The sequence below is a fragment of the Mirounga angustirostris genome, unplaced genomic scaffold (assembly GCF_029215605.1).
Source record: "Mirounga angustirostris isolate CCGP_5_RB_7025 unplaced genomic scaffold, mMirAng1.0.hap1 SCAF_2, whole genome shotgun sequence".
Taxonomy (NCBI): domain Eukaryota; kingdom Metazoa; phylum Chordata; class Mammalia; order Carnivora; family Phocidae; genus Mirounga; species Mirounga angustirostris.
Genome location: NW_026991710.1, coordinates 68578032 through 68593138, shown reverse-complemented (window position 1 = coordinate 68593138; position 15107 = coordinate 68578032). Strand labels below are relative to the sequence as shown.

General features: G+C 38.1%; 1 protein-coding gene across 2 annotated transcripts in view; it reads right to left on the bottom strand.

Moving 5' to 3' along the window:
• The window catches only part of ARHGAP24 (Rho GTPase activating protein 24), a 511960-nt gene that overhangs the window by 269414 nt on the left and 227439 nt on the right, over positions 1 to 15107 (bottom strand). For both annotated transcript variants that reach the window (XM_045880833.3, XM_045880832.3), the window contains exon 3: positions 10191 to 10278. In XM_045880833.3, coding sequence (XP_045736789.1) covers positions 10191 to 10278 — 88 coding nt within the window. The remainder of the gene's footprint in view (positions 1 to 10190; positions 10279 to 15107) is intronic.

The window sequence follows — 15107 nt, the reverse complement described above, 5'->3', positions numbered from 1 at the left end:
GAGGGAGAAGCAGGCTTCCCGCTGAGCAGGGAGCCTGATGCGGGGCTCGATCCCAGGACCCTGGGACCATGACCCAGGCGGAAGGCAGACACTTAACCAACTTAGCCACCCAGGCGCCCCCAGACTGCTTTTTTTTTTAAAGAGTACAGTCTGTGAAATTCATGAACTTCTCTGGTCTCCAGTCTCCTTCAGTATAGGCAGAAAGCTCTGATCAAGTTCAATAATTAAGCGCTGCAGGGCTTTTAAAATTTTGATTAATCCAGTGCAATCACTCCATAGATCATAAAACCGAAGCCTAGTTTGTTCATTAATTCGACAGACACGCGTTGAGCACATATTCTATGCCAGTCACTCTGCTAGGCACTAGGGATAGAATTCGAGCGCTTCAACTCTAACGGGGGAGAAACAGAATACAGGCAATATAAGAAATGTGAGTCCCCAGGACAGAGGAAGAACATGCAGAGTACACTAATTTTTAAACCTTTAATCTCATTTCTTCATTTGTCCTCTTTATTTCTCTTAACTCTTAGATATTTGTCCTCTGTAGGATCTAGACAATAAACCTACCCATATTCTTATTCTTACTGGTATAAGAAAGTTGTAGCATGTGGTGGTTTGCTGGGCTCAGATGGGTGTGAAGCCTGGCTTGAGGATTTATTAGAAATATGAATGTGCACCACTGCTTACCAGGGAGGAGAATGGCATCAATCACAAGTGTAGTCACATCTTAAGTGAGTCCTTGTATATAAAGCCTGGCATGCATTAGTACAGGGCCAGGCACCTACTTAAGTAAACCTTAGCTGTAAATATGATAGCAGTGTTTCTCATTGCTGATGTTAAGGAAACCTGGTGGGTTAAGGGTAGAGAGATGTTAAATAAATGCGTGGTAAGAGAAATAAACTACCCCTCTGAGAAAATGAGCTCATTAGTTCACCCAGTAAACATAGTAGTGTCATTTTCTGTCAGATACTTAAATTTTTAAGATTCTAGCATACATTGTAAAACGGTGAGTCTAGAAGACACTTCGAGCTTACTTGATCTTGCAAGGGATGCTTCCATTTCAGAATAATCATTATCTCTCCGAACTTGTATAGACTAAACAAAACATGGGGATTTTTTTTGATGCTAGGCACACCCAATCTCCTATTAATGGTATTCATTTCTTAAAAAGTCACATAACAGAGTTCAGCTCTGGGCAGAATCTGGAGTTCTAAATGAGCTAAGACAGAGTTTTAATAGAGAATTTTGGTTTGGTCACTAAAAGATTTTAGATTCATCATGAGTGGGAAAAAAAGGTATTATTAAAAGATGAAGCTTCTAAACAAGACTGTTGGCAAACAGCTCCTGAATCATGATTTTGAGGCTGTGGGTGATGCTATGGCCTGGGAGACAGGCTGTCTCAGAGTTCTAATTCTGGCTCTGGTATAGCACCAGTGGGGGTTAGTGATTTATATTAGTATCTTCAGCCTCCTTTTCATAGGTTTGCTTTTTTTATCTAGCTACAGGGGTCCATAAGCTACAGCCCATGGACCAAATTTGGCCTACTATCTATTTTTTATGTTTTTAAGTGGTTGGAAAAAATCAAAAGAAAAATAATATTGCTTGATATTTGAGATGCAAAAGCTTGGTGTCCATTAATAAAGTTTTATTGGAACCCAGCCAATACCCATTTGTTTATGCTATAATGGCAGAGCTGAGTAGTTATAATAGAGATGATATGGCCTTCAAAACTTAAAATATTTATTCTCCGGTCCTTTCCAGAAGATGTTTGCTGACCCCTGATCTGGCATACAGAATGGATACTAGAATTAAATGGGAATGGATGAACATGTCTACCAACACCGGAAAAGAGCACTCCTCAATAGACACTCTTCATAAGTGTGATCATAAGATCGCACTCCAAATCTGTTCACAAATGCACCAAATGCCTTCTGGTTGACATGGCAGTCACCAGGGATTACACACATTTTAAAATGCCCTTTGTATCATTTTAATAGCCTTTTCAAATGTATATTTTAAGGCATTTTAAGTAGGAAGGGAATTTTGAAGCAAAAATCCCACTTTTTTTGAAATAAAAGAATACATAGTAGCAAAAACATGCTGATTTTGAATGCATTTATTTAATTCATGTTCAGAATTACTTGTGTATATAGAATTATGTTTTCATACCATAAACAACTCCTACTCACATTCTCTAAATGATTTCCACACATTAACTAAGAAAAAAAAAAATACAAGCTTCAAGGCTGCCCACAGACGTAGGCAGACAAAAAAAAGAGATTGTCCTAGTTGCCTTTGGGTAACAAAAGTAATTGCATGGATTGTAACATACAGTACTAACACAAAAGGGGGAAAAGAAGTTAGGATAAAGAGAGTGTCGTAAAATTAAATGCCTTAGCAACATATTTAACTAATGACCAAGAAAATGACCAACTTTTATGCCTTTTACGCTAGAATACTATTAAAATAACTGCATATTTTCACAGAAAATAGATACCAGATACTGGCTTACATTTTTAAATGACAGCAAATTAATATAACCAATTTCTTTATTCATCCTAGGAGGAATTGCAAATACAGACATGGATGACAAACTATCTGGTGTGTCAAATAATTATCTCAAAGCTCAAAAACTGGCCAAGCATTTTTCTTTCTCAGAGACACCCAGGACTATCTCTCAGAACAATCTATTTCTCATACAACTCATTCCATTATACAGCTGCACTGACCATCTAAATAGGGTCAAGTTTTGGAAAATTAAAAATTATACAGTCTCCAGACCCATGAAATGTTCTACCAAGAAGAGTGCTTTTGTAAATGCATGAAATAGGTCTGGAGAGTTACACAATCATAGAACCAGGAGAAAAAACAACTAGATGAGGGAGACACAAGTAAAAACTGATTAACCGTATACCATGTCATTACAAATAATAGAAAAAAAATCTGTCACATTTATGCTTACATGTATATAGATGAAATAGATAGATGCATTCTATTTGCATAGATATCTCTATGCATCAGATGCATAGAGATAAATAGCTAAATATGGAGAAAAAAGATAGATTAATAGATAAATAGAAATTAATACAGTCTCTGGACCCCAAATTTAAGCTATGGATCTTAACCTAGAGTCCACAATTGGGTTTCAGGGAATCTTTGAAACCCCCCACATTGTTTGCAATTTTGATAGGTATTAACATTTTTCTGACAAAAAGATGCATAATGCAGTTATTGAATTGTCTAAATACCCGTGCTCCCTCACTTTTCACTTAGCTCATAAAAATCCTGAAATTTATACAAGTGATATGTAATTGTCAGAGGGTACTGGAAATAATTAGCATAGTCACAGCTAACGGCGGGATAGATGACACCTTCTCCTTTTCTGAAGGGCGTAATTTCATTTCCAGGCAGATGAAAATCACTATGGATTACCCTTCAAAATTTCTCTCTCTCTTTTTTCATTTCCATAGCTGTCTCTTCATCTCTCATCCCCCTTTCTTCTGTGTTTACCTCTTTTCTTTCCCTGGAGGAGGGAAGAGGATAAGAAAACCTCCCAGTTCTAGTTATTATTAATTTGAGGCACTGGGCCGAGATGGAGCTTTGAGAGTCTGGAATATTGGTAATTGCCCTTGACTATCATAACGAGTGTTCCTTTGGATAATACCTAGGCAGGTCGGTGTACCGCTTCCCAACATATGAGAAATATTAAGCATGCTTGCTACTTGCTAGACAGTGAGTGAAAACTTGGCCAGTGTGTGGAGGGAGTTTGTGAAGAAGCTGAGACAATTTCAGCAAAGTAAGTTCTGTAATGAAGAATACTGAGCCCCAGCGCGCAACAGTTTTCCATAGGAAAAAAATTACAGATGCATATTTCTTCTTTGGTATAGTTATTCACATATAAGTAAGGCTACTGCAGGCAAGTGAGGTTTTCTCCCCAGTTTTTCATGACAGTATAGTTGTGACCTCAGAACAAACATTCAAAAGAACTGTAAGTGGGCATCTCTATCTAGTCCAACTTTTATGATAGGCTTAAACATATAAGTAATTGCAAATAAATGAAAATGGCCACTCTCACTTCAAGTGCCAAAACTCTTAATACAAATATATTTATTTCCATTAATAATATTTAAAAATTTGCATGTTCATATTCAGAAATTAGGCTCCAGCCTCCAGTATCTCGTATTTTTAAGCCAGAATATATATAACTTCATTTTGATTTTCTGGAACTTGACTTTTGTGAAGGTAAATCAGTCACACACACACACACACACACACACACAAGCATTCACTGGTAGTGTTAGCTATTTGACCTCCATCAAATTACTTCACTGTGCGGAGGCATTTCTTTATCTGGAAATGGAGATAACAGAGCCGGCCTCCTGGAGCTGGGATAAAGATCAACTTAAATGATACATGCAAAGCGCCGGGAACACTGCCTGAGATACAGAAAGCCAGATACAAATGAAAGCTGTAGCTGCTATCATGGATATGGTACCGCTCTGTCTAGATCCCAGAAGTTAGTATGTTGGCCGCTGATGACTCACAGAAGCCTTCATGGAAACTGCTCTCCATTGTGACAGGAAACTGCTTCACCTGAGTTTATCTGGCTCCCCTTTCCCCATCAACAACTAGACCAGCTGATGCCAAGAAACGAGGTCTGGTTCCTCAGTTTAGAGCCGCTCTGTGGGGCATCCCAGCTCCGGAGCTCCCTGCAACATCAGCTGAGAGCTCATTTGCAACAGTGTTGTGCGCCAGCTTCTTCTGCCTCATCCTGCTTTCCTTGCTTGCCACAGATGAAATATCTCCAGAGAGCATGCCCCAATACATGATTTAAAAAAAAAAACAACAACACTATCTATGTATCTGGCTAGCTAGCTAGCTATCATCTACTATCTATCTCCAGTATAATTAACATAGTGTTACAATAGTTTCAAGTATGTAATGATTCAACAATTTTATCCATGACTCAGTGCTCATCAAGATAAATGTATTCTTAACCCCCATCACCTATTTCACCCATTCCCCCGTCCATCTCCCTCTGGCAACCACTTTCTTCTCTGTATTCAAGAGTATGGTTTTTCTGTTTGTCTCTTTTTTTTCTTTGTTCATTTGTTTGGTTTCCCAAATTCCACATATGAGGGGAATCATATGGTATTTGCCTTTCTCTGACTTGTTTCACTTAGCATTATACACTCTAGATCCACCCATGTTGTTACAAATGGCAATTTCATTCTTTTTTTGGCCAAGATATATATATATAATATAATACATATATAATATATATTATATATATATCTTTTCAATCTTCAACACACCTTTTTTTTTTTTTTAAAGATTTTATTTATTTGACAGAGAGATACAGCGAGAGAGGGAACACAAGCAGGGGGAGTGGGAGCGGGAGAAGCAGGCTTCCTGTGGAGCAGGGAGCCCGATGCGGGGCTCGATCCCAGGACCCTGGGATCATGACCTGAGCCGAAGGCAGACGCTTTACGACTGAGCCACCCAGGCACCCCTCAACACACCTTTTAACATCACTCTCGATCAGAGTGTATTTTTCCGGAATCCAATCTAAGAGCACAGATAAATATAGATAAAAAGTTCCATTATCCTGGAATTGCTGTTAAGATCAAAATCTGAAGAAAAAACTGCTAAAACCCCCATTCTAAGTTGAAAATCACAATGGAAGCTGTACCTAACCACATCCTTGCAAGTCTTACAGAGAATGCATTTCCGAGAAGAAACCCAAACCCCATTTCCCTGCCTCTGACAAGAGGAAGATTAGGACAGAGAAAGAGCCTCTTGGAGAAAAGTTTTCAAGATAAACCCTATTTTTTGAAGGGGAGGAAAATAAATTTTCTCAGCTATCAGAACAAGTCCGGAAAGCACAGGAGAGTTTCTGGTAAATTCTGAAGTGTGTTAGAACTATCACTCACACCTTCTCCAAGTTGCAGACTCACATGAAGCTTGGCAAGCCATTCAGTCTGTGGGGTCTGAAGCTCATGCTTCATGGAGAAAGGGGCAAGATGACAGCTTTGAAGGAGGCCACAATAGTGAAAGAGCCTGCATTATCCCTCCTTGGCAGATCAGGGTATATGAGTTTCCTGTAGCTGAATGAGCACAAAGAAAGCAGTTGGCCTTGAGCCCTTCTCATGGTATCCCATCTAACAGGACCAGGCCTAGGGTGGAAAATTCTACCATGTGAAGCAGATTTCCCATTCTAGGGATGCTGAATAATCCACAAAGGTTACTCTATTAGTGAGTCAACTTTTGGAAAAGGGATATAATAACCAGTCAGTGTTGAGGGGCTAACCCCAGCAATAGCGTCTGTGTAGGCACGCTTGGACCTTCTTCCGTCTTTCTCTTGGTGGCATTATCAGAAAGGAAGGCAGAGAAATAGGACCGTAAACGTAAAGAATTTCCCTCCACTTCAGCCACTAGAGCTACAAACAGGTCTTTGCTGCAGCAGGGGATGGAAAGATCTTACACAGCAGGAAATAAGAGTTCATCGTAGCCAAGTTCGGAGTAGCTATCGCCAACAATAAAACCATTTCATAGGATCGTGAGTCCTCCGTAAACCTGGTGAATATATACACTTCAATTAAGTATTTATTCAGCCCCTTGCATTATACTGTGCCAGGTGTTAGAGGCACCTTGATGCGCAGAAAGAGGTGGCTCCTGCCTCTTCTGGAGTACACACTTCCTTGTCTCCTTTTGCCTGCCTGTGTCTCTGAATCACTCTGTCTTCTCCCTCTGACAGACTATTCTTCAAAGAAAGTTAAGACAGCATCATCCATTAATTACTGCTTATTTTTTTTTAAGCAACGTAAGGAAGATTTGCCCAGAATACATTTTGAGAAGCAAAGAGACTGACTGCATTTTCTTACTTCAAGTACTGTACATTAAATTCTGCCAACATTCCTTTCTCAACCACATTTCCCAAAAGCTTAGCACTTGGCCATAAAAGTTCACCCCCGTCTAAAATTTGGCATGCCTGACGGCAAAGTCTTCAAATTTGCCAATTTGGCTAACATCTCCATTTTGAATAACAAGTAGAGAAATAGGAAAAAACTGGAGTGAAATGCTATAAATCATGGCATTATTTAGACAATTCATTTCATGGGATAATCGCAGGTTTAAAAGAAATTTACTCTAAATTATGGTAGATTTGTTGTCAGATTTTTTACAAAAATTTAAGACCTGCATAGAAATATAAAATACAAATTTAATTAATATACAAAGTTCTGAGAATTTCAATTCTATTGAAAAGTCTTCTTTTTGTATTACTTACACATGACTATTACTTAATTTCAGATTAAAACAAAAATGACAAAACAAAAACTCCTATCTACATAGCATATATGGATATATATGTAAATTATAAAGATTATATATTATAGTATATAATATCCTAAAATATAAAGAATTATAAAGATATATAGCACATACACCGATAAATTGTATATATACCTATGTATATAGACATATGTACATACATATATATATGTACACACACATACACACACAAATGTGTGTGCATATATATGGTACTAGAATATTTGGCAAAGAGCTTTAGGGAGGCTTTTGTTAGTTTTGTTGGAAATAACTCTAGGTATGTGGGATTAAAGGATTTAATCCTATCCATTGATATACCTTGTGTAGTTGGGCTTGAGGTATTTGTACATAAAGACAGAATCATGTTGGATCTGTAAACATCATTTGTAGGATGGATTTTTAAAAGTGGTGATTGACAGAATTCCACAGAGAAAGCCAATACAGAATAAATGTGTGTTCTAAGGATCTGCTGCCAGGCAGGACTACAGAAGGTTCTGTCCAAGGCACTGACCACATTTCTGCAGTTCTTCCTGTTTCCCACACTTTCTGAAAAATGAAACACTCTTGCAACTTTCCAGATTCCCCGTGTCAAACTATCACACAATTGGAATAATTAGAAAACACTATCTTATCATTCTCATTTACAAAGATAAATCACGTGTAGTTAGTAATCCTAATTTTGCAAAAATTGGTTAAAAATCATGTGATACAGATCCCCACATTTTCATACAAGTACAGAAGCATTTGTCTGGAAATTCTATCTTAATATGAGGTGCACACTAATAAAGCCTCGATGACCACAAATAATGGCACAAACATTGGATTCTCAAGGTAGCCATAGGGTTTTTCCCAACTCCCTCTTTAAAGAAGCATTTGGCACAATTCTCTTGTCACTCCTTAAGAAAATTCAGAATTATAAAACGTAATTTAGAACTACTATATATTGTATTAATGATTCAGGAAGCATCTTTTCAAATGAGCTACGGGCATAACATGTTTATTTCCATAATTACTGCAGCAAACCTAAATTTCCTTGAACAAATTTTTTTTTTTGAAAGGACAACCTTCAGGTTTCACATCACGCAGTCTGAAACTTCTTAGGCTTTGCTCATCAAAAGCCATTATGTCATATGCCCTGCAGGTGAAACACATGCCCTAGAGCAACAATCTTAGCAAGTTTTGAGACTTCCTGGGCTTGACGACACGGTTCTCTCTAGAACAATCTTGACAATATCCATCTATGTTATAGCAGAACACCTTCACCAAAAGATGAAATCTCCACACATTCAGTAGACAGAATGGAAAAGCAGACCTTTTGTATTATTGGAGATTAGGGGTCAAAGCTATCAGTTGAATACCATGTTCACTTAAAAGCCAATAGGCACTAATGTTGGGAATAAATAAGGAAAGAAATTTCCTCAAGTGATACTTCAAAGACTTTGCAACATCTGGAATTTGGTTCCATACAGGGTATTCCACTAAAAAGTAAGCATAAAAAGATTTTAATAGGGCAAACAAGATTCAGGTTTCTTACAATGTGTTCTCCCCTGGGGGAAACAAATAACACAATGCATCTGACTAACCTTTCTGCACTTCAGCTGCATTAATTAACATTTAGTCATGGATTCCATCATGAGCCAGATGAACTCAGTGCTACAGCTGTTTCCAGTGAGGGGGGAAATATGCTTCCACATTTCAGATTCCCAGCATTTATAAATCCAGGGAAAAATGTTTTATTGACTCCCTTTGTGCCAGCATTATTGATATGCATTACGTATTAGTCACCCAAATAAATTCACACACACCCTAGACTGTAATTAAATCAGTGTCAGTATCACATGAACTGGGTTAGCCTGAGCCAATGCTATAAAAACCACATTCCTAACCCTTTTTCTTACATCAAAAATTAAGGAAGGGCTAATGAACTGATCAAAGAAGTAGATCATGGCCTTGAAAAAAAATTATTGTTGAGTGAGTCAAACATTTAAGTGGAGATCAGGTACTCTGAGAGAGAAGGATGCAGATGACTAGAAAAAAATGAACAGATGTTGAAGAAATTTAACTGCAGGATCTCATGGCTATAAGCCAGACATGTGGAAGTGGTTGTTTGGGAGCAAAGCTGAGGTACAGAACGGCAATGCTTGGTTAGTCACTGAAAGAGGATTTTTGTTTTGTTTTATTTTTATTTTTTTTTTTTTTTAAGATTATTTATTTATTTATTTATTTATTTATTTGAGAGAGAGAATGAGAGACAGAGAGCATGAGAGGGAGAAGCAGACTCCCTGCCGAGCAGAGAGCCTGATGCGGGACTCGATCCCAGGACTCCAGGATCATGACCTGAGCCGAAGGCAGTCGCTCAACCAACTGAGCCACCCAGGCGCCCTGTTTTGTTTTATTTTTAGAGTAAAGATTCCATTAAGATGTAATTTGTGAGGAAATATGACAGTGAATCAGCTGGGCAACGCAGTCCACCTGTAACATCTTGCCAAATTTCTTATCCCAAGAGCACTGTAAAACTAATTTTGTCTCCCATAGTCCCTTATAAATGCCGTGTCATGACTTCTGGTCAACTCTGGAGTCTCATGAACAAATGGATATCCAACAGTCATGTGGCCATGTGTGTAGTGTGTGTGTGTGTGTGTGTGTGTGCGTGCGCATGCAGGCACGCATGTGTGTGCAATCATTTGTACTGGGGTACAACTCTGGAATCATTACCTGTGTAAATACTAACCAAAGTTGGCACTTGCCTTTTCAAATTAATGTTCTTAGCCACAACTCAAGAAGAATAAAGGTTGTGTGTCTTCACTTTTACCAACATGGAATGGTAATAACTTAATCAAGCCAGAAAACTCTCTTACCTGGAACTACTTCAAAAAGGAATTTTCCTGGGCTCTCTTCATTGCAGGGATGCTCAAGGACTTTATTTCCAGGCAGAAAGATGGTACCCTGTGAACACAAAGGCCCCAAACATCAACATCATCAGAAGGCAAATACTGAATATCATCAACCTCATCAGTGGATATCCAAGGCGTATCTGTAATCCAGTTTACAGTAATATGCATCAGACTCATTTATATTCCCAACTGATCAAACATCATGGAACAGAATCATATTCATTCAACTTTTAATAGTATTTGTTGACCACCTAATGTGTACAAGACACTGTATTAGGTGCTGAGTTCATTTTAAGCACCAGTTTATTAAATGCATTCTGTGTGCCAAAATTTTTACTGAGCATTCTACCAACATTATATTATTTAATTGTTAGAATTTAGTTGTTACAGAAGTCTTATAAGTTAGGTATTATTTTCCCCATTTTACAGCTGTGAAAACCAAGGCAATGATATAAACAACTTAGCCAATGTTACCAGGGCCTTCTCTTGATTATTCCTTCTCTTTTCTGTTAGATTTCTCTCTCTTTAGTGTATTATTTCCATTACAATTGAGACATACTTAAAAATCTATCCTAATAAAAGATAGGAGGCCCCCGGGTGGCTCAGTTAAGCGTCTGCCTTTGGCTCATGTCATGATCCCCAGGTCCTGGGATCGAGCCCCTCATCGGGCTCCCTGCTCAGCGGGGAGTCTGTTTCTCCTTCTCCCTCTGCCCCTTTCCCTGCTCGTACTCTCTCTCTCTCTTTCTCTCTCAAATAAATAAATAAAATCTTAAAAAAAAAGTTAAAAATAAAAGATATTACTTCGACTCCCCCCTCCAGCTATCATCTTTTTTTTTTCCTTGCCTAGTAAAGAGTTGCCTACGTTGAATCTATTTCCTTACATATATCCACTGCAGCCTGGTTTATGCACCCACACTTCTAATTACATGATTCTCACAAGCTGCATGCTTGACAATTTTCAATCCTCACTAAATTATGGGACATTCAGCACTATTCACCACTCTTTCTTGAAGCATCTTCTTTCCTTGGTTTCTTAGTTTTCTCCAGGTTTTTCTCTTGGTTTTGTGTTGAGTCTCTTATGCTGGCTCCAAGCCGTCCTTTAAATATTAAAGTGTTTCAAAGATGTATCCAATGATTCCTTCTCTTCTGACTCTATTCTCTCTGGGAGCTGTCTCATTCATGCCTATGACTTCAATAACCAACTATAAACCAATGAACATCAGATTACTATTTCTGACTCAGGGTTCTCTGAGCTTCAGACCTTTATATCCAAGAACTGATTTGAATTTCCATATCTCAAAAGTGTCTTAAACTAAATTTAGTCAATTTTTTAAATTAACATATAATGTATTATTTGTTTCAGGGGTACAGGTCTGTGATTCATCAGTTTCACACAATACACAGTGCTCACCATAGCACATACCCTCCCCAATGTCCATCACCCAGGCACCCCATCCCTCCTACTTCCCTCTACTCCAGCAACCCTCAGTTTGTTTCCTGAGATTACGAGTCTCTTATGGTTTGTCTCTCTCTCTGGTTTCGTCTTGTTTCATTTTTCCCTCCCTTCCCTTATGATCCTCTGTCTTGTTTCTCAAATTCCTAATATCAGTGAGATCACAACCGACAGAATGGGAGAAGATATTTGCAAATGACGTATCAGATAAAGGGCTAGTATCCATGATCTATAAAGAATTTATCAAACTCGGGGCGCCTGGGTGGCTCAGTCGTTAAGTGTCTGCCTTCGGCTCAGGTCATGGTCCCAGGGTCCTGGGATCGAGCCCCGCATCGGGCTCCCTGCTCCGCGGGAAGCCTGCTTCTCCCTCTCCCACTCCCCCTGCTTGTATCTCTTCTCTCGCTGTGTCTCTCTCTGTCAAATAAATAAATAAAATCTTTAAAAAAAAAAAAAAGAATTTATCAAACTCAACACCCAGAGAACAAATAATCCAATCAAGAAATGGGCAGAAGACATGAACAGACATTTCTCCAAAGAAGACATCCAAATGGCCAACAGACACAGGAAAAAATGCTCAACATCACTTGGCATCAGGGAAATCCAAATCAAAACCTCAATGAGATACCACTTCACACCAGTCAGAATGGCTAAAATTAACAAGTCAGGAAATGACAGATGTTGGCGAGGATGTGGAGAAATTTAGTCAATTTAAATGCAATTATTTTGGGTCCTGTTTATGTATTCCCTAGCTTTGTGACTGGCATCTTCTTCCAATCAGCAGCAAAAGCCAGAAATGTAGGAGTCATCATCTCTAGTATATCTCTACTACCACCACTCCCTAGTTCAAGTGACTATTGTCTGCAGTCTGGTATGTTTTGTGTGTGTGTGTGTGCATGTGTGTGTGTGTGTTTTAAGATTTTATTTATTTGAGAGAGAGAGAGGGAGAGAGCACAAGTGGGGGGAGGGGCAGAGGGAGAAGCAGACTCTCTGATGAGCAGGGATCCGGACATGGGGCTCAATCTCAGGACCCCAAGGTCATGACCTGAGCCAAAGGCAAACGCTTAACCAACTGAGCCACCCAGGTACCCCTGTGGTCTGCTATGTTTCAAATTCACTGGATTCCCCATAATACTCAAAAATCTTTCAATCCACTTTTTTCCTTAATGCAGTCAAAGTATCTTTAGAAACAGAAATTTCACCTTGCAGCTTTCTTGCTTAAAAATCTTCAATGCCTTTCATTTGTCCTAGGATAAAGTTCTGGAGGGTCTATAAGCTCATTTTCCTACTTTTTGGTTTTGATGCTTTCTACGACTTTCTATAATCAAGCCGGTAAATAAATAAGTAGTATCATAAATTCTATAAGTAGTATCACACTCCCGTCTACCTTAGGATTACATTCTTTCCTGGATTATTTTATAACCACTGATTGAACATCCAAAATATACTTGCATAGGTACCAGAAAGTTTTCCTGCATTGATTTCCATTGTATGCAATTATGTTATTTGTAAAATTATTTGATTAATGCCTGTCTCCATCATTAAACTGTAAGGGAGCATGGATAATACATGTTTTGCTCCCTAATTTACCACCAATGCCTAGTATTTTGCCTGCCATAAGGTTAATGCTAAAAATTGTTGAGTGAATAAGCACTGTGAGTGCAGGAAAGCCAAAATTCAAAACCAAGCCTGCTGGATTTCAAAGTCTCTGCTATAGTGCACCGCATTATATCCTCCAGTTTTGTCAGTTTGAAGCAATATTTAGCTCAAGTAACATTGTACTCAATTTTCATCCTACCTGGTTTGGCACAGAAAATTATAGTCATCAGCTCCGTCCACTTCCAGGCTTAGAGCGATCAAGCATAACACTCCCTAACTAAAGCCCAAGGAATTATATGTTAGACATACCCCTTTCTCTCCCTGCTTACAAGATGAAGTGGTGGAGATATTGCCTTTGTTTTCCTGCTCCAGGAAGCAGATTTTCCTACTTCTCGTCATATCTAGTGTGTCTAGCCTATGGATCCCATTTTGTTTTCTGGTACTTTTCAATAATTTTTTAAAAAATTACTAAGTGCTTTGAAAATATTCATCATAATTAAGATCTTTTTTCCATAGGTTGAATCTGTATGGTTTCCATATAAAATGATAAAATCAATTGCTTCAATTAAGAGTTTATTTTACTCACTGAAATGGTTTTGTGAAGTCATTAAATTTCTGATTTAGCTGAGTGTTAGAACATAGCATCTCAACTTCTAGACAGATGCAGTATTCATTTATGCATGCATGTGTGCTTGTATACTTGCACGTGGGTCTGTATGGCTCCCGTCTAATTCTACGCCTTCAGGCTCTACTTAGGATCTTAAGGTGTACACACATTGTATAAGTTTAATTCAAGCCACTTTCCCATACAAATAATTCTCCTGCAAGAGCCATTCTCCTTCAGGAAATCCCCAACCACCTGACTTGGTCATTAAAAGGCAAAGTAGTGCTATCCTTTGTTGTCTTTGTCATACATGTGAAATAGCTACTTCTGGCTGAAATTTTTATTTTCATTTTCAAATTTGACATCTTACAGATTTTATATTTTAGCTGTTTTCCAAATAAATCGTGATGTCAGCATAATAGTTTAAATATCAGTAGACCGTGGTTAGGGCAGAATATATTGTAATTGACAAAAATTTGCTCTGGTCAATTCTTTAAGTCATTCAGTAAGTAAAATAAAATTATTTAATCAAAACTGCTAGCTTGATCTCCTTGTATAGAAACCATATAGTTAAAGTCTATAACTGAGAGAAGAGTTTTTTTTTTTTTTTTGACAGAGAGAGAGAGTGTACAAGCAGGGTAAGCAGCAGGCAGAGGGAGAGGGAGAAGCAGGCTCCCCGCTCAACAGGGAGCCCGATGTGGGGCTCGATTCCAGGACCCTGGGATCATGACCTGAGCCAAAGGCATATGCTTAACCGTCTGAGCCACCCAGGTGCCCCTAATTGAGAGAAGAGTTTTAATTGTGATAGTTATTTTCAAAGTATTCTGAAATTTTATATTGTTAGAAAATGCAGATAAATTTTAAAAATCTGTAATTTACCCACTGCCATAGATAATTAATATTAGCCGTATTTGTATATATTTATGTATATATGTGTATTAACATCTACAGTTGACTTTTACAAAACAGTAATCAAAATAAAGCCTAATTTATTATCTGCTTCAAAACTTAAAAATCATGTATTGTTATTATGCCAATTTAATAATTAACATCATTTTTTAAAACTAAATAGTATAGTGCTTGTTTGAATATACATGCTTTCACATCCTCTGTTCTGAAGTATTTATGGTTTTTTGTAAGTGTTACTATAACGAATATTTTCATGAACATCCATTAAGCTAAATCTTTGAGCTCCTCCTTAACTTATTCTGTAGGACAAATCCCTAAG